This window comes from Linepithema humile, chromosome 2 (genome assembly GCF_040581485.1).
Source record: "Linepithema humile isolate Giens D197 chromosome 2, Lhum_UNIL_v1.0, whole genome shotgun sequence".
Classification (NCBI taxonomy): domain Eukaryota; kingdom Metazoa; phylum Arthropoda; class Insecta; order Hymenoptera; family Formicidae; genus Linepithema; species Linepithema humile.
Genome location: NC_090129.1, coordinates 33,189,572 through 33,211,009, shown reverse-complemented (window position 1 = coordinate 33,211,009; position 21,438 = coordinate 33,189,572). Strand labels below are relative to the sequence as shown.

General features: G+C 39.7%; 4 protein-coding genes across 5 annotated transcripts; 3 read left to right on the top strand and 1 right to left on the bottom strand.

The window, feature by feature from the left end:
• Window positions 1–89: 89 nt before the first annotated feature.
• Window positions 90–3,766, bottom strand: Vdup1 (arrestin family protein Vdup1). Its single transcript, XM_012371397.2, has 6 exons — window positions 2,649–3,766; window positions 2,355–2,479; window positions 1,948–2,165; window positions 1,104–1,250; window positions 805–1,026; window positions 90–685 (listed from the first exon to the last, which is right to left on the bottom strand). The coding sequence occupies exons 1-6, from the start codon at window positions 2,759–2,761 to the stop codon at window positions 494–496; spliced, it is 1,017 nt and encodes a 338-aa protein (XP_012226820.1). The 5' UTR covers window positions 2,762–3,766; the 3' UTR covers window positions 90–493.
• Window positions 3,767–3,922: 156 nt separating this feature from the next.
• LOC105674820 (BUD13 homolog) lies at window positions 3,923–7,108 on the top strand. The gene is made up of 7 exons (XM_012371391.2): window positions 3,923–4,105; window positions 4,171–4,294; window positions 4,799–5,764; window positions 5,880–6,150; window positions 6,291–6,442; window positions 6,593–6,777; window positions 6,858–7,108. Exons 2-7 carry the CDS (start codon window positions 4,188–4,190, stop codon window positions 7,028–7,030), a joined length of 1,854 nt encoding a protein of 617 aa, XP_012226814.2. The 5' UTR covers window positions 3,923–4,105; window positions 4,171–4,187; the 3' UTR covers window positions 7,031–7,108.
• Window positions 7,109–7,655: 547 nt separating this feature from the next.
• igl (igloo) lies at window positions 7,656–20,730 on the top strand. Of its 2 annotated transcripts, none has more exons than XM_067349740.1 (4): window positions 7,656–8,834; window positions 14,713–14,967; window positions 15,049–15,170; window positions 20,443–20,730. In XM_067349740.1, exons 1-4 carry the CDS (start codon window positions 8,756–8,758, stop codon window positions 20,569–20,571), a joined length of 585 nt encoding a protein of 194 aa, XP_067205841.1. In that variant the 5' UTR covers window positions 7,656–8,755; the 3' UTR covers window positions 20,572–20,730. The 2 variants fall into 2 exon arrangements, with proteins under 2 accessions (XP_067205841.1, XP_012226828.1); XM_012371405.2 differs by lacking the exon at window positions 20,443–20,730 and adding an exon at window positions 16,477–20,011 and having other exon boundaries at window positions 7,673–8,834.
• Window positions 20,594–21,349, top strand: LOC105674828 (zinc finger matrin-type protein 5). Its single transcript, XM_012371407.2, has 3 exons — window positions 20,594–20,730; window positions 20,858–20,995; window positions 21,075–21,349. Exons 1-3 carry the CDS (start codon window positions 20,604–20,606, stop codon window positions 21,305–21,307), a joined length of 498 nt encoding a protein of 165 aa, XP_012226830.2. The 5' UTR covers window positions 20,594–20,603; the 3' UTR covers window positions 21,308–21,349.
• Window positions 21,350–21,438: the final 89 nt, after the last annotated feature.

The following is a 21,438-nucleotide window of genomic DNA, read 5'->3' as shown; positions in this document are numbered from 1 at the left end:
GACTTTTTTATCATTAGACTATATGCCCAAATTTACACGTACGTGTAATTTTTCCTTAGAAATACATTTTAATTTGTCTTATGCTAATATTATTCATTTTCTACATATCTCTTTTAAATGTCAATTAATTTATACAGTATTGTACAATTTATACATCTGTTTCTCTGAAGATAATTGACGGAATTAGCGTATTGTCAGTATTCATAAAATTTAATGTGTACATGAAAATCTCTTAGAACACCTATATATAATTGCACCAAATTCGATATTTCCAAAAATCGCCATCGATTCTTCGATATTCTTCACGACTATTGCTAGTAATACAAGAATCGATGAAAATTTTTGGCAGAATAATCAGAAGCGTACGCTCTGCGATAACATGTCTATGATCATAGAAAATTAATACCTTTTTAAGGTATCATTTGTTCATTCGATAATCATTCATAATTCACAATGATTCGATGTGTCTATAATAGATATGTCAATGCATATTTCATTCTTGTATCTCGAAAGCCTTGTCGTCGAGCCAAGGTCGGAAAATAGGTAACGTCGACGGATAATGGGCGCCCCGCTTCGACGGCGCCGTACCAGCTGGTGCACCCTCCGGCCTCAACGGGTACGTAGCCAGTACGATCGGTATTTGCAATTTGATTTCCTTGTCCAAGCTCTTCGGACTTATGACGAACTGCGAGAAATATTTATTGTGCCGGATAAATTTCCAGAGTCTTCTGCGCACTTGCGAAGACTTGGTCTTAAAATTATCGCGCTTGATAATAAAAATATGTATCTTCTCCCAACACTCACATAAACGTGGTAAAGAACGTTGATCAGATGACACCCTCTCAGATTCGTCGGTGGCAGAGGAGGGACGTACATTTGTTCATTCAGCCATTCCTCGCCTTCGCCCGGCCGAATTTTTCCCCTCGAGACACTAGCCAACTCCCGAGTCTCGCTGGCCAGCACTTTACCGCGACATAAATATTGTATCGTTTCGGTGAGTGACGCCTTGGTCGATTTCATAGTTACCTGTCGATCAACCTGAGTTCTCATACCTTTCGTGCCGGATATAACTTAAAATATGTCGATTCAACGTGTCTGCGTACCTTACTGCGATTGCTGACGGTCGCGGAAATGCCGATCGTTTCCCCAGGCACGTATCCACCCCGATCCAGACTCACCCTGCAGAAGACGGGACCACCCGACACGCAAGAGACACCCACACGCTGTTCGATCTCTTGTCGCGCAGGTTGCTGTTTGTTACGAAAATGTTTTATTCACATTCCTCATAATTTCCACCGTGCGATTTAAGCGTGAAATCAGAACGATATCTCACAAAGCAGAATGCATTTGAATTATTGAGCGCTACTATTCGCTAAGCGATACGTCTGTAATTAAAACAATGCCCGTCGCAGAATGTTGCCCGCCCACGTGAAAATTTCCTTACGTGGTTTTCTAAGAATGCGAGTGCACCGTTGCCGCGGAACATGGGCGGCGCTTCGATTGCGATCTAACGAATACTATTATGTTGCAAGTAGCGCGATACAAATCACATGCGCACGGAAAGCTTCGCGTTCTTCTATTATTTGTGAGGCTTGACGTGTCGGTATTTTGAGCATATGTTTACTTCAAATTCCTCCCGTCTTGCATCAAGATCATTTGCAACGCTTTCCATACGGGTCGATGACCAGTATTTGGAACTCGGTTATGGTAATGCATGGAATATTCATTTAATCGCACGCACGAAAAACTTTCTTTAGTCTTAATCGACACTGTGAAGCTTGCATGTTTACATCAATTTTTCATAATTGCTTCGCAATTTTTTATAATTAATATAATTACAGACGAAAGCATCTAGCTAAATATCTAGCTGAAATGTCTAGGTAACGATCGAAATTCAAATTCGTACTTAATTTGCAAATGTTAATTCGTCATGATGCAGACGCTCACCGCTAATATCGGAGGTTCCAGATTCAAGTCGATCGGGTTCATGACGATGAAGACCTGTTGATTTTTATGCGTGAGCCCACCTGGCTCGCGGAGAGCCGCTTTACAATAATATTGCACCCATCCGTGCTTTCCGAGGAAAGTCGAGGGTAGGCCCAGCGGCAAACCCAATTTGAAGGGAAAGCTGTGTATCCCCGGAGATAGCAATGACGGCCCTTCGCCTATTTGCAATCGAATCGCCGTCGGAAAGACAAGTTATTAAATTTTCCATTATAGAATAAAAGTATAAATGTACTGTATCTTTAATTTTATGTATATAGCGCACGCAGGTTAAGGATGGAAGTTGTTTCACTTTAAAATGCCGAATGATGCGTGGAGTCGTGCGACATAATTCGAAATAATAAATTCACCTGGTTCGCCCAGCAGTCGCATGCGAAAATCGATGTAATTCTCTTTGTCGTAAACTCTCTCGGCACGTTGACTGCGCACCCGAACTACTCCTTCCCCCACAACATGGAAATGTAGTCCTGAGACACTACGGTAACGTACCCCACATTATTAATTTGTGTTAAGCGGTCGGCATACCGCTTCAGCGCGTCGCACCGCGAGAAAAATTCTTTCCAACGCGTGCTTAGCGCATCAAAATAATTTTTTAAATTATGAACTTCTTATCTTTTGGATTACTTTTGTAAAATTTTACTTACTAGGCCTCATCGTCCAACTCTATGAGAACTCGACCGGACAAGAAGTGGCCCGGGAAATACAGTAGATTTGTGTTATCGAAAAGTATCAAGAACTTGCTCAGCTTCCTCGTCATCCTGCCACCGCGCTACTTCGAATACTATACGTTTTATTTACGGAGAATGACGGCTCGTGCGAATGTTTACGTCACCGCAGCTTCACGCTCACTGAATGCACATCGAGGAGCGCGCAGGAGTAACCTTGTTCCATCACTATCTCATGCTGCTAGGTGAGAATCACTGGCTTGCATCGCATCAGCACGATCGTAACGCGGCACGCGTCTCTCCCTCTCTTTCTCTCTTTCGCAATGTCTTTTCCTGTGCGCGCTAGCGAACTGGTACCAGCAATGCCACGATGCACCTCATCATCGCATTTTTTTTCTGCAGCTGATGGCGGCACGTTCCCGCGCGCGCAATTTCCGCACTTTTCACGATCCAAGGAAGACCGATGGGCAGCGATTCGCCGGTACGGATCTCGTCGTCGCCCACTGTGCAACTTTCTGTCACCGTTTCGCGCTAGTCCGATCCTTCTTGTCCATTCTTGGAGACGCGCTCACTTTCGCTCCCTACCTTCCATATGCCTGCTTCTTCCACCTCCAATCCAGTCTGGTACCGACTAGTCTCTCACACCTGGTTTCGTACTGCCCGATACTTAGCCAATGGCAGTATTCTAGTCAACGTTGCTGTTTTTGGCATTGTGTATTTCAATCACGTTACATTGTTTTCGCTATCGCGAGGTTCGAGATTGCTGAGGTTGCACTTATTGATAAATATGAAAGAATGGAATACGATACCTAAGCGCTCGAATAGAAGGCGCATTTATTCTCGAAGAAGTTTATTAAAATTGAGTTTTGCAAAGAATTTAGTAGGCATCTGATGGATATCCATAAATCTATGCAAATCTAAATATTATGCAATAGATATCTAGATGTGAAAGAAGTGGAAAACTGAAGAATATAAACCTCATTTATTTTATATTTATAATTTTTACGATACGTATATAAAGATCTCAAAATCACAATTGCCTCAATTTTACTTCTTTTTTTCTTCACTAATTTTATTTCAATAATTTTCTGTTTAGACATTGACATAGTAAGAAATCTTTAACAGGTGAATCTTATTTATTTATTTATTCATCTATATTGCGATTATTTTATTTTAATTTATTTGCTACAGGCATCTCAATAAATATCCTTTCATAAAAAATAAAAATGGAAATTCGAGAAAACGCACTTGCGAAATATCCTGTTTAATATTATTTGCACGTGCAATTGCATATGCAGACAGTCCTGGCAACTCTTACACTTGATTCGTCCCAACTAGAACTCCACACGAGTCATCGATTCTCTCTTCACACTCGCAAGTGTCAATGCTATACAGTGATATATTTTGTTATTATTTTCTTTATTATTAATAAAAACGTGAGTAACTTTATCTCGATGTGAATTTAATGATTCGTTACACTGTACATCTAATTTTCTTGCAGTTTGAAACTCCGTGACGATGGAAAACAAAGTGATTAATCAGAAGGAATACTTGAAAAAATATATGCGCAATAATGATGAGAAGAAGAAGAAAAAGAAGAAGAAACAAAAAACAGGAATCAAAACGTAAGAATCAATCTGTGGGTATTTTAATTTGTGTCAACAATGAATGTTTTGAGGTTAAGTTAGGTTATGTTATTGACTGCATCATATGACGCTTCAGGAAGGAATGCAAAAAAGGCAGAAGGAATTAACAATATCAAAGTAATAATGTCAATATATAACTACATTCATGTCATTATCCTTATTGTTGCAGATTATTTTTTTTATAAAATTGTATATTATTTTCTGAATAAAACTACTCAAATATCGATGCATTTTTGACACACAATGTTGCTGAAAATGATCATGAGCAATTTCCAAATATTAAAATATAACTATTCAGAACTCATCTTTTTATTTTTATTATATATATTTTCATTTAGATTAATTAATTGCGGAATGTGCAAAATTATATTATCTAATTTGGAAAGAATCACTTCATATCTATAAAGTATTATTTTAAAGAATATATAACTTAATCTCGATAAAAACATTCAAATTTAAAATAATAGGATGTATTTTTTTCAGAGTAAAAATTATAGACGATGATGTAGATTTGAAGAATATGAGGCCCATTGAAGAGGGTGAATTCGATATTCTTTTAGAAGGAGAAGATGCTCCTCAAATTGCTGGAATAGTTGACGAACGTGGACCGATTGATTTCTCAGACAAGAAAAGGTGGAAAATTATAACCGAGAATGAAGAAGGGGATTTAACTATTATTAATCGTACAGATAATACAAATCGAGATGACACAACAAATACCGAACAACATGAGAATGAGGATTTCGACTTGAGTCCACTTAGGCATTCTAAAAATAAACAGAGAAAGCAATCTAAAAATGACGACTCGGATTTAAGTCCATCTAGGCATTCTAAAAATAAACATAAAAAGCAATCTAAAAATGACGACTCGGATTTAAGTCCACCTAGGCATTCTAAAAATAAACATAAAAAGCAATCTAAAAATGACGACTCGGATTTAAGTCCACCTAGGCATTCTAAAGATAAACACGTAAATTCAAGTCGACATGGACGATTTAGAGATGATGATTCGGATTTGAGTCCACCTAGGCATTCTAGAAATAATCATTCTGACTTAAGTCCGCCTCGAAAATCTAAAAATAATGACGATTCAGACTTGAGTCCACCCAGACGATCTAAAAATTCTGACTCAGACTTAAGTCCACCTAGAAAAGACACGAAACATCGGACTTCAGCACACAGTTCATCTAAACGAAATCATCGGAGTTTAAATCACAGAGACAGTGATTCGGATATAAGTCCACCCAGAAAACACAAGCAGAATCCAGATACAGATTTGTATGAAAGTAGAAGGAGTAAAAAGGACTCGGATTCGAGTGCGTCTCGGCACAAAGAGCATCGGTCTCGGAGAGACGATTCACCACGTTCCAGTTTGCGGAAAAGCGACAGAGGACATCATGATTATCGCGATAAATATTCATCCAGATCGAGTAAACAAGATATGTCGAGGTAAATTGATATAATTTCGCGGAAAAAAAACGACAAGGCTTTGATAAGGATTATTGCGATTAAATAATTAAATATTAATTGACGAGATGGTAAACAAGCTATTACTTTTTAACAGGTCAAACAGGGATAAACGGGAGAGAGAATATGAAGATCGAGATCGTAAATCTCGATCGTATTCGGACACGAGAGAGAAGAGAAGAAAAAAGTCTCGCTGGGATGAAGAAACGGACGATTTCGAACATGGACGAGCGGAAAGTCATTCGAAGGATAGTAGCGGTAGAATGACAAAAACGTTGGACGGAAAAACGGCAGGACTTCAAGATGCGAGAGCATTACGAGAGGAAACCGAGTCCCATAAACGACGAGAAGTAGAACAGTTTAACAAGGTAACGTTCTTTATATAGAGTATATTTATAGCAGTAAGAAAGAGTTTTATTTGTGGAAGTGATTGTTTATTTATGGAGACAGAGACAAACAGCGCGAGAGCGAGAGACAGGCCATAAGTGACCGTTTCAAATTGTTTCAGCTAAGCAAAGCAGTCAGCGGAATAGGGCAAGCTCCGATCATGCGTGACAAAACGGGAAAAAAGCGCAATTTAGAAGCGGAAGCAGCGGAGAAACGCGAACAGGAAATACAGCAGCAGGAGATGAATGAGAAGTACACCAAGTGGGGCAAAGGGTGAGCGATATTTCCTTTCAATCTTTATCAGTTTTTTCTTATTAATATTTCTTTTTTTTCATTTGGAATATATTTTCACATTATTTTATTACTATTGAAATAAATGTCACCTTTAGACGATAATATGCAGCTGTTCGTATTTTATTCTAGGTTGAAACAAGTTGAGGATCGAGAGGAAAAATTAAAGAGCGATTTATATGAGATGAATAAACCTCTGGCGAGATATGCCGATGATGCAGATTTAGATAAAGAGTTGAGGGAACAAGAGAGAGAAGGTGATCCTATGTTGGAATATATAAAACAAAAACAGATAAAAGAGGGGAAGAGAAAGCAAGGTAATAACAAAAATATATCCACGTTTCTTCGTGTCGTATACCTTAAGAAGAACCATCATTCAATAACGCTTTAATTTTAGATCCACCGCAATATCAAGGTTCGTTCGCGCCAAATCGATTCGGTATCAAACCCGGCCATCGATGGGACGGCGTCGACAGAAGCAACGGATACGAAAAGAAATGGTTCGAATCACAAAATGCGAAGGTGGCGCGGCAGGAAGAAGCCTATAAGTGGAGTACAGCTGATATGTGATCGCACATGTATTTCTATAGCAGAACTTTCCAATTCTATTTCCATTTATTGTTAATAAAAAGTAAAGTTTTAAAACTTTCCGATGATGTAAATTTCTTTTACTCTCGATATATATATATAACCGCGCAATGCCGCTTCGAGATCGATATAAAAATCGTATAATTTATCTATAATCTTTATCTTCATGCTTACGTTCGTCACTAAGTCGCCCTAATGTCGCGTAACGACCGAGATATATCAGCGAGCTACGTGCGTGCACACCGTGAAGACCGCGAGATCGATATTCGTTCCAGAAAACAAGAAGAACGGAGAGGCTGGCGCCGGTCTGGCAACGGTCTGCCAACAATGGTCTAGGCGAGCGAAATGCCACCGTCTGCGAAATCGATCATGCGCTTTTAAGGTCGCGAGAAGCCGCGAGGATAGCGAGCAGTATGAGAGTATTGGGGAGTGGCGGGCGCGTTTGACACAGTCATCCGCGAAGGGACGTAGTTTCATATCGGATCGAAGCGGTTCAATCGCGCCGCTGCAATTTACATAGATCGAGCCCCGGCGCCGAATCCTTACGGAAGGACACACTCGCCATACATTGGTAAACGCCGAGGCTTGCGCTTTGAGCTCCTGCCGCCAGCGTGCCGCTACGCGCCGGCCGAAGCGTGGCTAGAAACGTGGCGATCTCTTCCGCGTGCGTGCCGCCGCCGCCGCCGCCGCCTCCACGCTCCTCCGCGAGAGAAAACGGGGGTTTTGCGTGGCGCGAATATCTATATATCGGCGATATACATAGAGCGCGACTGGTACTACAATCGCTCGGTCGCCACGCGAGCAAGGGCAGGGTCGTAAGTGAGCGACGCCAGTACGGCTCGCGACGTCGACGGGTTTTCTCGCTTGCGTGCTTAGCTCGTGATGCTCGGCTTTCGACGAGCCACGATCGCCCGGTAGAATTCTTCGTCGGAGAAGTGGACGCAACAGGACGCCGGGCGTCGCGTGACAACGACGAGACGCATGAGGTAGCTTGGATTGCTTTCGAGTGTGAAGGATTGTCTCGCAGGTGCCGGCGCCACGCGACGTGTCAGTAACCCCCGAATAACGGAAGGAAGCGAGGGGTGGAGGCGCAGGAGGAACGTGTGTGCTGGCGAAACGCACACATAGATACAGAGTGGGAAAGAGAAGGAGAGAAAGGTGGAAGGTAACTCTGAATCAAAATCGCCGAATTTTAGTCAATTAAAGCGAGCGGAGAGCTTGCGAGTAATACTTAGCAGCTTAGAAGTTTTCACTAAAAAAAGATAACTATTTCATTATTAAACGGATATAACGGCAATAAAAGGACCTCAGGCGTAGCTCAATATTTTATACATATAGGATTCTTGGACGGTAAGAGATAGAGAGAAAAGTCGCGGAGGGCGGAAAGGCGGAGGGGTGGAACAAATAAAGGGAAGAGTGAGTGCAAGAGAGAGAGAGAGAGAGAGGAGAATAAGTTAGAAGGACCGCGAAGAAAATTTATATTTTTCTCGGCCTCCCGATAAAACGTAAAACGTGACTACCATATTTGTTACCGAGACTATTGCCGCATTGAGACACTCTAGTGATAACTCGATGCTACTTTTTTTACTGGGTAACGCAATGTTAATGAGGGAATTCCAATAATACGCTTCTCGACGACGTGATTTAAGTCTTACGTAAGAAAAAAAAAAAACTAAGAAAAAAAAGAAGAAACGGACGAAGACAAACATGGGATGCAACACTAGCAAGGAGAGCGTTCAGCCAGCGGTGGACGAGGCGAAAGAAGGCGATTCCGTCAAGAACGGGGGTGAGCGATCGTCCCTTCTAAATTTGCTAATTGTACCAAGCGTCATTGGGGCGATCATGTGAACTTTACAAAGCCGCACAATAAACGCAATCTTGTTTTTCGCAAATTTTCGCTAATGCAGTCTGCATGACGTTTTACATTTTTGTACGATGACGATTAAATTGTGTGACGCTTTTTGTCGCTTCGTGCTTTGTGCCATTAGAAGTTTTAATCTCTATAGACTGCGAGCACCGCAGAACTTCGGCGTTGTTTATCTTGACAATGACAGAGCCTGCTTTGTTTCACGGGTGACAAATGTACCTCTGTTCACTTCGTTAGATCTTTCGAGCTGATTGCGCGCACGCTTCAGTAATATCAATGCAATCAGTAGGGGTCGGCAGGACGAACGACTATTTGCTGCGTAATGAATGCATTTGGTGTGTGCAATGATGAATGTAGAAATTTTTAGCATTCAACTAAAATTTTCCTCTTTATGTTCCGCGAGATTAATATCAGAGAATCGGTCTTGATTGTCCTTTTCATAGAAGTGGATTAAAAATAGTTTGTTAGCCAAATTGAACAGAAATTCTTAAAACCCTGTTTTCTTTAAGTAATGAATTGCTTTTTTAGATTAGTTGAATATCTAAATTCTTTTAGCGGCTAAGAGAGAGAATAAATTTGGATTTTGTCTAAAAATAATATCCAAGACGAGATCAAATGTGTAGAATATAAAATATTTTTATTTAATAACAAAACGTACTTTAATAAAATAAAAATTCAAACTTTTCAAATCCCTATTTAAATGTTACACATATAAATTGTGCTTTCTCTGTTTTAAATTAAATTTCCGAGAAATGCAGAGCCATCGTATTTATTCAAAATTTTCTCAATAAATTGCGGTAATGCAATTCTCAGTAATAGTGTGCCAAACTTCACTATCTTGGCGAGCGAAAAATAGGACGCCTGTGGAATCTGATGGGGGTGTATCAAAATACCGATAGAAGCACTGATCGCGTGATGTATGTCAAGGTTCAACTCTTCTACGAAAATTTCCTTTTATAAACGTCAGACATGGCGAGACGATTGTGCCGAATTAAAATGAACAACAGAAAAATATTCGTAAAAAGTCTTATTATATTATTAAAGAAGAAATTTTTACGAGAACGTTTGTGACACATCGTTTTTTTTCCCTCATTAATATAGCAGTATTAATACAGTAATATTACACGATTGCGTGAAAAAGATCGAGCGCTCTATTGATAAATTTTGAATGTCCAATAAAATTTATTCAGATCTGTATCTAGCACAATTTTTAGATCTTTCAGTAAAAATGTGTATTAATGAAATAACGATACATTGTAAAGGTGTCCTTTCGCAAGTATTAATGTACTACATTGCAATGTAGGGAATTTTTTGTAATAAGAATAATAAAATAGAAAGAGAGCGAACTCTGAAAATATTGATTTACCGCATATTGCAGAAGTGCATTCCTATTTGTTTGATAAACTGATAATATCTAAATTACGTTCTTATTTGTCTGACGAAGCGATAATATCTTTTCATACGTAACTTCCGCACTGTGTGTTGCACAAGACACTAATTAGTAATTAGTAATTGAGAAAATTAGCTTATCACAAGCTGATACAATCTTGGAAATTTTGTTAATCAATTTTAGCACGTTCTACTTTACTGGCTGTAGTGAAAACCATGCAATGCAGCTTGCTTCGAGCAGAATCAATTACTCGGAGTTTCAACGAATTTCTGCATGCGAGATATTGGGTTTCATCAGTACCGACGTAGTTGCATAGATGGATTCTATGTGGCTCGCATAAAACGCGATCGAACAAGAATTGTATCATAGAATGATGAATAAATGAATATCGATATATAAAAGTCTTGCAAAGATAGGATGTTGATTTATTTTAAAAATATTGCAGTTTCGAATGTATCTTTCTCGATACAAACAAAAAGCTCTAAGCCACAGAAATTAAATATAAAAAAAAATACCGTTAAACAATGTTGCTTTTCTTTAAAAAAAAAACAATATTTTCTCGGATAAACAAATATTTAAAGTATTTGGAAGATTTTTTTTTTTGGAAAATTTTTTTCAAGTTTTTTGCAAAATTTTAACAGATCGTGTATTTTTACATGACTAAATGGTTACTCTAATTATAACAATCTATACATAAAAAGAATAACGCGTCTGACCTAGTTCTGCAGGCCACAATTGCGGATCGTTATCATTTCTCAAAATGGCGATCGTTTTAGTTGTGCAAAAAGATTATTTCACGATTCGTGCGATGATAACGGTAGATTACGTTGAGGAAAGCTGATTATATAGCAAAGAATAAATGGTAGAACGTATATAAGTGTATTTTTTCGTTAGTATAAGTCGGATGTAGAATGAAATATTACGTTTCAATTGTGCAGTACTTATTTTCAATATTCCTGACTGGCGCACAGTAATATGAGCAGTTCATTAGCGAATAAGCGGCTTAAACGTAATACTATATAGTCTATCACTCATCGACGCCAATTTCAATTGAGTTTGTAAACTGTGTACGCCAGCTTTTTCTTTAATCCTCTTTGCTGCCGTCACCGGCTTCTTCGCGATTTAGATGCCGTGACAGTACTACCGCTACCGAGCTTAAAGCGTTCAGAAAACATACTCTTTGAGATTTCTAACGGGATAACATGAGAAATAATATTTCTAAAAAGAGAAATAGGACACTACCATTAAAGAATTTTCCTTCGCATTTGTCGTAATTTTTCCAATATTCGTAAATTAATTGAGAATGAAAAGAAAAAAAAAGGATTACGTATCACAGAACAAGAAAGAAAAAAATCTAAATGCAATCGCAGGTGTATAATTAACCACGCTGATTGTGGGTATCGTGAAAAGCACAAGAGACGTCAAACATTTTGCTTTGCTTTGAATCACTTTATGAATGAATAAAGAAGAGCAAAATAAAAACGTCTATTTTTTGGAACTCACCGAGAAGAAGATGGCTCAGTCCACCGAAATGGACCAAGCCATTTGGTAGTTTTTTGCAAATTAACGGAACGCGGAGGGAAATTATTCTGGGGCAAGTGAGTGTGCTTGGACAGGTTATCGATAGTAAAAGCAAACAAAAGAATAAGCAAAATAAATAGAGCACGGAGGTTTAAGCGACACCTGCGACGGCCCTGTTTCGCGGTGTTCCTCATCGCGGGGTGAGAATCGGAGAACTGCGACTGCGAACGGGCGGCGCGGCAGGGCCGTGATCGGCCGCTATTATAAACGGGGTCGCCGGTGCCCGGGAACAGTCAGTTGCACGTCAGACCGAGCCGCGCGTGGATGTGCAGGTGAGAAAGCCGAGCGAGCGAGCAAGCGGCGACGCGCTCCTCCGACGCAGGTGAGTCGCGGCGCGAGTGCGACCCGAAAAGCCGCCTCGCGGATTCAACGATCCTCGCGTGCATGTATCGCCGGGAGTAAAACGGGGTTAAAAGCGGCGGACGTGCGCGGGCGGGGGCTGAAGTGATATTGTCCCGAGGCACGCGAATCGCGCGCTCGTCACACCATTAGCATCGCGTATTGAGCGCACAAAAATTGATGATCGACGACGCGATTGTTAGGCGTGCGAGGGACGCGATTCGCTTCCTTCACTTCTTGCCTGCACATCCGAGAGGACACGTATCGAGCGCGAGCGCTCCGTGAGCGCCGGGTAAAAAGAGATCGTTATCGTTAGCGATAAGCGGCGGAAGTAATTGCACACTCGAAAGCTCGAAAGCGATTTTAGATCAGCTGTTTGTGGCTGACAGTTATTTCGCAGGGAGCCGACGAGCGTAAACCGATAGATAAATGCGCGAAATAAATTCTCTCGGACGTTCACGAAAAAGAACTACCTCCATCGTAGAGTAAACCTCAAGATTTGTAGGTCTTCCCACCTCGTATACGCTCGAGTTTATCGTTATCGCACCCTTTTATCGCTCAAAGGCAATAATCGAATGTTTCGCAAATAATTATTAAACCGTGATCCGTTTTTATCGGATAAAAATGTTTCGAAACTGATTAACACACTTTGTCAATTAATATTGGTAGCTTGAAATTAAAATAGCTGTTTTTTTATTTTTAAATAAAAAATAAAACTGTGCACCGCAAGGTATTAATGGATAAATTGCTAAAAATATTAGCCAAGAATTACTCCCGCGGGGTTTTTCACACGATTAAAATTACCTCTAGAGAGAAACTCGTGTGCCATACATTTTTGTAGAAAAAAAATAAAGCAATTAACAACGCAGCCGAGTTTATGTTAGTTTCAGCGATAAAATGAAATTCCTCCATTTAGGACTGCATGGTTGCATAATCAAGGTAACGATGTTTCTCTAATGGGAAGTTTGATTTCCTTGAGGGTAGTAACAAGGTCTGGGATGGATCAATGACGGGGAACATCCTTGCGTGATGTCAAGAAAGAAATGAGAGCGACAAGCTATTCGCGAAACATTGTCGTTGTAAAAACGTTGTGACAGAGATGCTCGAAGATGAAATTGCGGTTCCAAATAGCTGAGCACCCAGATAAGCACTTTAGCTTTCAACTGAAATTTAATACGCGCTTCGCACACGCGTGTAAAATGCGCTCCCGCTTTTATCCTTTCTCTTTGCGCACAATTTTTGCTCACTTTGTAAGCTTTACTGTATACATAAACATAAACGTCGATAAAATTACCGCCAACTTGCACGGTCGATCCGCCAAGCTTTGCACAACGTAGTAAAACAACCGGAAGGTGCATAACTGAAGAAAAAAATTCATTGCTCGTCGCGAAAGTGCCGGGGCATTCCTTGAATTCCCACTTGCTTCGTCGAGTGGTAACCTAGGGAAACCGTGTCGCGCAAAATCGCTCAATAGTTGAAGTATTCCCTGCTTTTCCAAACAAAAAAAAAAAAAAAAAAAAAAATTCATTTTCCAATACTGTCACGTTTCGTCCTTGCACCTGTAATTTTTGCATTTGCTTGAGCTTACAGAATTTCATGAATTAATAATGCATGATTAAACCAGATCACGTCCTTCGAGTCAGATCGATGAAGACGCGTTATCCTATTTGTGAAAAATCAAGGATGCCAGTAATGGACTTGAGACTTCTGAGAACATTTAATGAAATCTGGAAGATCTTTGTATAAAAGACGCTAAGATCAATCTTTATTATATCCACTCGCTTGACGGAACAAATGAAGCAAAATGATGAACAGGAACATTGATTGAAATCTCTCGCGATTTCTACGGAAAAATCGCGCCGCGTGAATTAATTGCCTAAGAACGTGACGGAACATCATGCCGATATATCGATGATATAACATCGATTGATCAGTGAGGACACGCAAAAGTTTAATTTGACGCGATTTAACCGATTAATTAGACGAAATTGGAAGTATCAATCGATATTTGTGTGCATCATTCTATCAGAGCGTGAAATATTAAAAATGTATATTAGGCGCCGCAATCTCGAACATGCAGCGCGAAAATAGAAACGCTAATCGATACTTGTCGCTCTGGACGTGTCTGTGGAAGGTGAAATGTTCGGAATAAATGTAGGTGAACTGTGGCTAACACGGCGGCCATTTCTAATATACGGGATGTATCAGAAGCCGCGCCCTTTCTCCAGTCAGTTGCGGGTTTTCCGGACAATTTAGGGTCGCTTCCCTTAGGAAAATTTATTGGAGGCTTATATAAGCTTATGTCTTACAGCAAGTAATTTGTGTCCGCGTCATTATATTTCATTATTCATTATTTATAGTCGGATTTTTTTAGGTCTTTATTATTCCACGAAAGAGACATTTATTAAACTCGACGTGTCTTTGAATTTAAGTTTTACATAAAAACCCGACTGGCAGGAAAATGATTTTAATCACTCTTGTTCGAAGATATCTCAAAACCGGCGGAAGACAGTGCAACGAAAGAGGAGTCCTCGGACAAGGAGAAAGAAAAAGAGGACGTAGAGGACGAAAAGGAGAAGGAAGAGGCGGCGGCCACGAAAATACAAGCGGTATTCCGCGGCCATCACGCCAGGAAAAGTCTAAAAGTGTCGGAAACAACGTCGGGGCCAACGAAAACCGAGGAGGCGCCCTCGGAACCGACGGAGGCACAGCTGCAGGAGGAATTCCCTCCCGGCGATAAGGGTGAGCTGACTGTACGCTTGGAAATGAGAATTTCCGAGTCTCGGCGAGAGATCGTTTCTGAAACGGCTTTCTGTTCCGTAGAGCTCTGTCACGCGGTGACGAAGATACAGGCGACCTTCCGGGGCCACATGTCGAGAAAGGAACAGACCACTGCGGCTGTCAAGTCGGCGGTCGAGAGCGCGACTGCCAAGATAGAAGAAAAGGTAAGTTAATTCGTCAATCTCTCGTACTGGATGTATAGACTCGCTAACTATTGATCAAAGAGCGCGTTAGATAGGCGGCAAACTGTTCTATCTAGCATCCGCGTACGGCCCTCTCCGCAGAGCTTAATACGAGCTATTGACCCTCCGCGGAACCTCACCTGACCTGACGCTATACCCGATTGTCTAGGAAAATGTTATACCCGGTTATTCTCCGTTGTCCATTATGCAATAAACCACTGCGTCTGATTGAGTCAATTTACCGAGATTAACAGAGTTGCGTTTGCCAGAATATATATATATATTTCGACGTTACGAAATTTTCTCAGCAATTTTACGCAGTGCAAATTAATTAGTCCCCTCTAATGAGAATTAAGTTTCTAAGAAAACTTTATCACAAAGACACATAGTGTCTCGGTTCGCCGGCGGAACAAACGATTACGGGACTGGTGGAGCAAACACAACTAATTATGATAGAGTAAAGTGCCCCTGTAGAGTAGTAACCCCTCCTGCTGCTGATTTAAGCCCCCTAAGTGTTGCGAGAGGTCATTTCGTTGATAGGCTATTTTATTAATGCATAATGAATCAGTTTCATATTTTCCCCGCTGCAGCGCGCTTATGAGATAATGTGAGCTCGTAGCCTCAGCGAATTCATTAATTACGGTGGCACATTTTTTTTTCCAAATTATCTTTCTGAAAAGCGCGCGTCACGATCGCCGGTTTGCATTGCCCGCATTGCGTATTATTATTTAAAAAACGCTAAGCGTCTTGTCTTTTTTTAAATACATTGTAATCAAAGTATTTTTTTTCTTTTTTTTTTTCTTTATCCGATACACCGATGTTCGATCCGATCGATGAAGCAGTAGTGACAGGTTTTGATGCACAAGGTCGCCGTGATCGATCATTTCTGTGCCGAGGTTCGTGAGAGAAGGCTATTGTTAGATCCTTTGACATTATGCTGATCCACACTCGGCGAGTAATCGACAGCTGCCTTCCAAGCTGAAGATGATCATCTGCGTACCGAAGCGCTACTAAAGCTCGTCCCGAGACCAGTAGACCGGCATGGCCTACAAAGTTTAAGTTACTTTCGTGTCGTATCGATTAATTACGTACGGGCTAGTTGATGCACAGCGGGATCACGTGCAGTCTAAGTTTCTCATTTAGGGCATAATTTTGGCAGCGCGACGCCGGCCGTGCGGATTCCGTTTAGAAAATTGTACTTTTCGTCGAGGAAAAGAATTTAGAATGACTTTAAGAAACGACTACCACGCTCCACGTTTCACGGCTCTTTTCTCAAACTCTGCTGCAGATGCAAGACGCTGTGCAGGAGTTAGAAGGGATCGATTTGGCCGATCCGGACTTGCATAAAGCAGCGACTAAGATCCAAGCGAGTTTCCGCGGTCACAAGGTCCGTCAGGAGGTCAACATTCATACTACTGCCGACGAAACTAAAAAATAAGACGCTTACTCGAACGCAGGGATGTCGGGAGATAGATTACTACCTATTACAGCCAGTGCCATTCTTAACAGGTTGAACGCCATCCCCTATTTCTTGTACCTTATAATATAGCATTCGCGAATTAGTAAGTTATGTGCGTAAATATACGAGACATTCCAGTAAGGCCGAACAACGGACAACTCTGATTATTAGTTCGCTTCGGACCGCAAATTGTAAACAACGATACCGTTTATTTTACGTTGATAATTAATCCAGCCTTCGCCCGGGACCAGTGAGACTTTAAACGCTTTCTACTTTGGCTAGAACGAGGACCTTTCGGACAAAGTATATTACAGGCCGAGGCATACACACGTGGGAACATTTAAATATTTCTCTATTGTTTATGAAAGAAAAAAGGTATGAGAAAAAAATTTTTCTGGAACGAAGCTGCATTGTGTAAAGGGAAGGAATATAATGGTGAATAAAAGAAAATTGTTCCTTAAGCCGATTCCTATAGATCGATTTTGAGTACATTTCACACGATTCGCTACACCACACACACACACACACACACACACACACACCCACACCCACACACGTACACGCGATTCGCTGACCATTCTCGACCTATTCTTGTACTATCGACTTGTACCTACAATTTTTATGAGTTACGACTGCCACAGTGCAGATAGGCGGATTTTTTAAAGGCAGCCTTCTCCTAAAGGTGGTATAATATAAGTTACATAAAGCCAATGATAAGGAGGAAAAAAAAAAAATTAGAAAGACGTAGAGGAGGAAAAGAGAAAAGAAAAAAAAATTCCCCTCTCTCTCTATAATTACCCGATATAAATTGTGATCTATGAGAACAAGTGTGCGCGATTCTCCTACCTGGTAGGTATATTAAGCGGCACACGGCAAACAATAGAATATAACTTTGACGTCCTGCGCATGTTAAACGGAGCATACATTAAGATATGTACCAATACAAATAATGTGCATGTTAACTTTTATAAGTTCCTGTATTTATGTAAAATAAACGGTATGGTTGTAGTTTCCAATTTTAAAATCCAATTTTAAAATTAAACATGAACGATGAAAGTCTGTTTTTCGAATACTCTTTATAATGACACACAGATATACACACGACATTTTTAATTTTTCTTTCAACGTTCCTGAGTTATTGAATAGCGTTGAAACGGAATGTGATAATTCAAGCATTTCTTCATTGCACTTTCTACATTTTTCCAACATTTTCTTCTTTGCTCTCTTTTTCTGTCTTTCTCTCCTTCCAAAGTTAAATGTATATCCGTTTCATTTTTAATGTGGAAAGTGTAAAAATGTGTACGATTGTTTCTGTCTCTCTCTATCTCTCTATCTCACTCTCTCTCTCCCTCTCTCTCCCCCTTGAAAGTTTGGAAAGAAAGCATTAATCCTAAGCCGAAGTGAATTAGAGATTAGTCTTTCTTCTTCGTCATAGTATTCAACCTGTTAACTTTAGAAGGACTGTAAATTTAGGAAAATCTTTCCCATTCCGTGGGTATAAAAAGGGCTAAGACATTCCAAACTTTCAAATAATTTTGCAAATGTTGGAAGGCGAAAAAAGTTTCATTGTACTTTACGTTACTAATGCAGTAGAATCTCTATTTAACGAAGAGTAATATGGAATATTTGAACTTTAAAGTAAAACTTAGATCATTATAGATATATTAATCTATGAAAACTTCTTAAGATTCTTCGATATCATTTGTCCTGTTCAGACGACTTTTCTCAGATGCTTTGCACGCGTCGAAAAACATCTAAAATAATGTACTTAAAAAATCGCATGTACGACTCACCGGCCTATTGCCAATAATGCATTAATTAAAGTAAACATTAAAACAAGGTTCTACTGCATCGTTTGAAAACGTGCGTAATATACAGGATTTATGGCTGCTTAAAAGAGATAAGCTGAAAGAGGCCCGTCGAAATAACGAGTTCGGTCCTTCCAGTAATGATATCTACGAGCTTACTTGCTCAAAATCTTCATGTATGAATGTTAAAACTCCGTTATAATTTCTACGCTTCTGTATTAATGTTTAATTTCGCGTAATAACGGATTCTTTTCGGAATATCGATAGCCATCTCCAACTTTGTTGCGATCTAGTCCATTTTGCATGTGAATTAGCATATCGATGTACCTTGAAATGGAAATTTATTTTACCAGGCCTAAAAAAAGTTCACTTATGTACGCCATATCGACCAGATCTTGTGTGTGATTACAGCAACAATCGATCAGTAAACGATTTGAAAGTGCGTAAATGCGCGAAACAGCGAGCCAGAACAATTTTGCTGAACTGAACTGTCGTTCGAACAATCGTTTACTCTTCAACGCCAGCTTTATTCGTCCACAAAGCAGGGTGCTGCGAATTTGTTACGTTTCACTTCCTCATGTTCGTCCACGTGTTTTTCTACTGAGCGATTATTATTTCCATCTCTTCTATACTTGTAATTTATACCGATATTTATACCGATTTGCTGAAGACACCGGCGAGTTGCGTATCGAACAATATTACGCGACATTCCTGTATTAACACGTTCAACATTGACCGTGAGCAATAATTGCACGCATTTATTGTGATAAAATTATGTAGTCTACTCGTTAAACAAATAAACGTGTTGAGATAATATTGCAATGTGAGCAACCTCCTCAAATATAATATGTTCTGTTTCACGCAATATTTCCGCGCGATTCGTATTGATTGCAATAGAGTACGTGCAGCTATTGTTCAGCAAGCAGACATAAAACAGATACGTGCATTCGAACACCATTATTCAATTCCCAATATGCAATATTTTATTTTCAATTCCTAAATTTTATATCCCGCATATCCCAACTCTTAGCTTTTAAAATCAAGTTTTTGAATCCACAGTAGCGGCTCCAAATTTCCAATTAGAAATTGTATACGAGTTTTCGATTTCCACTTCGTAATTACATCTACCCGGATTTTTACTACCCTGTTTCTAATTCTTCATTTGTAAACATATACTGTCTTGGATGACACGATTTACGTATTACTCATAAGTTACTTGCGATTGTCGCTTGTAGAAAATTAAAGCGAAGCTTTGGTATCGCTGAAAATGATCTATCATCGAGTAACGTTGTCTCGGTTTACGTCGGGGTGAGCATCGTGAGTGTGACGAATATTTGTTGTATCGAATTAATATAGAAAGGAACGTTGCGACGAATAATAGACATTCTTGTCGATACGTTACTTTGTCACGTATGAATAGTTTTAGCGGTGCACAAGACAAGTTGTGGTAAAATATATTGTAAGAATGTAATAAAAAAAAACGACTGGTGTATTGCTGAAACGAGCGGTACGCTACATGTAATCCATTTGTTTAAAATACATACCTGCTAAATGTACGAACTAAAATTTTAATACCAGGATGTCATCGTTGCAAACACCATTAATTGGCTTTAATCCGGATACGGTGACGGAATAACATATATTCGTATTACGAAAGATTCCATTAAAATGTCTGATAGCGTAATAACAATTTATCTTTCTTTTTACCGTCAGCGACGGCAGCTTTTTATATATATATATATATACGCTGTGTCATAAAATTAAATTGCACATCAAACCTTAAATTAAAAGTAATTTAGATTTTCTGATAAATATGTAACTTTTATGAAACTTTTTACAAAAGAATTGTCCGAAAGTCGCTAAACTAATTTAATCTAAACTTGTCCAAGTGAAGTTTTTCGCATATAATTATCCATTCATTTTTATCATCTAATGTGCATTTAAAGAAAATAATGAGGACTAATATAGTTATCTTTCTTATTACCAGATGTCACTCCACAGTTCTCTCTTGCCTGTTCATTGTATTGTTTACACCAGCTGCGTTTGTCACGATGATTTGTTCCTAACCTTGTTCAGTGTGTTCATTCGACTATTGCAGCACAGCACAATTTATTAATGGCATTCTCACTACGCTAGTCAAGTACGTCAATGGGCAAGATATATTATTGCGACTATTGCGACAGATCTTTTAAGGACGATGTCGAGGCTCGTAAAAAACATCTGTCCAGCCTGCAGCACGCGAAAAATCGAACGGATCACTATAATATGTTCAAGGGTAAGTTCTAAATAATGTTTTCTTATTGAATATTTTTATTCTCGTGCTTAATTTCTCTTGTGCCTGTTTATAACCTCTCTCGCAACTCCTAAGTTGTGTAAATCAATAAATATATTCATAATCGTAGACCCAGAGACGATATTAAAAGAAGAATGTAGTAAAATTCCTTGTAAACGCTATATGACCGTCGGAGATTGCGCTTTCGGCACGAGCTGTCGATTTTCACATTACACGCCGCCAATGATATGGGAACTTCAACGACTCGGTAATCATTCCACTGACCATTTCGTCATTATCGCAGAGAAAACACGTTAACCTACAGCAGATAAAATTTTTACTTGCAGCTGCAATGAAAAACTTTAAGAATTCGACAAATCAGCCCAAGAATGGCTGGCCAAATCCAGAAGACATTGTCAAGGAGTATTTCGAGAATGTGACAGATTTGAGCGGCACCGAGGATCGTAATTCAGCGTGGAACATGCCATCGAGATTGGTCAATTATTCTTATCTACCACCGTCCTTGCAACCTGTTACTTCAGAAAGCATGGCAGACTGTAATTTTGACAAATGGGGCTGAACTTTATTTACTTAAAAAATAAAACGAAAAAATAATTTACAATTTTGTCGCACTTTGTCAATTTTGTTGGATGTAGACAGCAAATTTCCCGCCAAACCGAACGACGCTCGCTACCATCGGAACAAAGTCTC

What these genes read in the sequence shown, in the direction of transcription:
- Vdup1 (XM_012371397.2), bottom strand. Translation starts at nt 2,761, where the DNA reads ATGACGAGGAAGCTGAGCAAGTTCTTGATACTTTTCGATAACACAAAT. An exon ending in GCGACTGCTGGGCGAACCAG is followed by an intron (nt 2,166 to 2,354) that starts GTGAATTTATTA and finishes GATTGCAAATAG; the next exon opens with GCGAAGGGCCGTCATTGCTA. An exon ending in CCGTCAGCAATCGCAGTAAG is followed by an intron (nt 1,027 to 1,103) that starts GTACGCAGACAC and finishes GTTGATCGACAG; the next exon opens with GTAACTATGAAATCGACCAA.
- LOC105674820 (XM_012371391.2), top strand. Translation starts at nt 4,188, where the DNA reads ATGGAAAACAAAGTGATTAATCAGAAGGAATACTTGAAAAAATATATG. An exon ending in AAGTAGAACAGTTTAACAAG is followed by an intron (nt 6,151 to 6,290) that starts GTAACGTTCTTT and finishes AAATTGTTTCAG; the next exon opens with CTAAGCAAAGCAGTCAGCGG. An exon ending in AGAGGGGAAGAGAAAGCAAG is followed by an intron (nt 6,778 to 6,857) that starts GTAATAACAAAA and finishes CTTTAATTTTAG; the next exon opens with ATCCACCGCAATATCAAGGT.
- igl (XM_012371405.2), top strand. Translation starts at nt 8,756, where the DNA reads ATGGGATGCAACACTAGCAAGGAGAGCGTTCAGCCAGCGGTGGACGAG. An exon ending in CGATTCCGTCAAGAACGGGG is followed by an intron (nt 8,835 to 14,712) that starts GTGAGCGATCGT and finishes TCTTGTTCGAAG; the next exon opens with ATATCTCAAAACCGGCGGAA. An exon ending in ATTCCCTCCCGGCGATAAGG is followed by an intron (nt 14,968 to 15,048) that starts GTGAGCTGACTG and finishes TCTGTTCCGTAG; the next exon opens with AGCTCTGTCACGCGGTGACG.
- LOC105674828 (XM_012371407.2), top strand. Translation starts at nt 20,604, where the DNA reads ATGGGCAAGATATATTATTGCGACTATTGCGACAGATCTTTTAAGGAC. An exon ending in TCACTATAATATGTTCAAGG is followed by an intron (nt 20,731 to 20,857) that starts GTAAGTTCTAAA and finishes TCATAATCGTAG; the next exon opens with ACCCAGAGACGATATTAAAA. An exon ending in ATGGGAACTTCAACGACTCG is followed by an intron (nt 20,996 to 21,074) that starts GTAATCATTCCA and finishes TTTTACTTGCAG; the next exon opens with CTGCAATGAAAAACTTTAAG.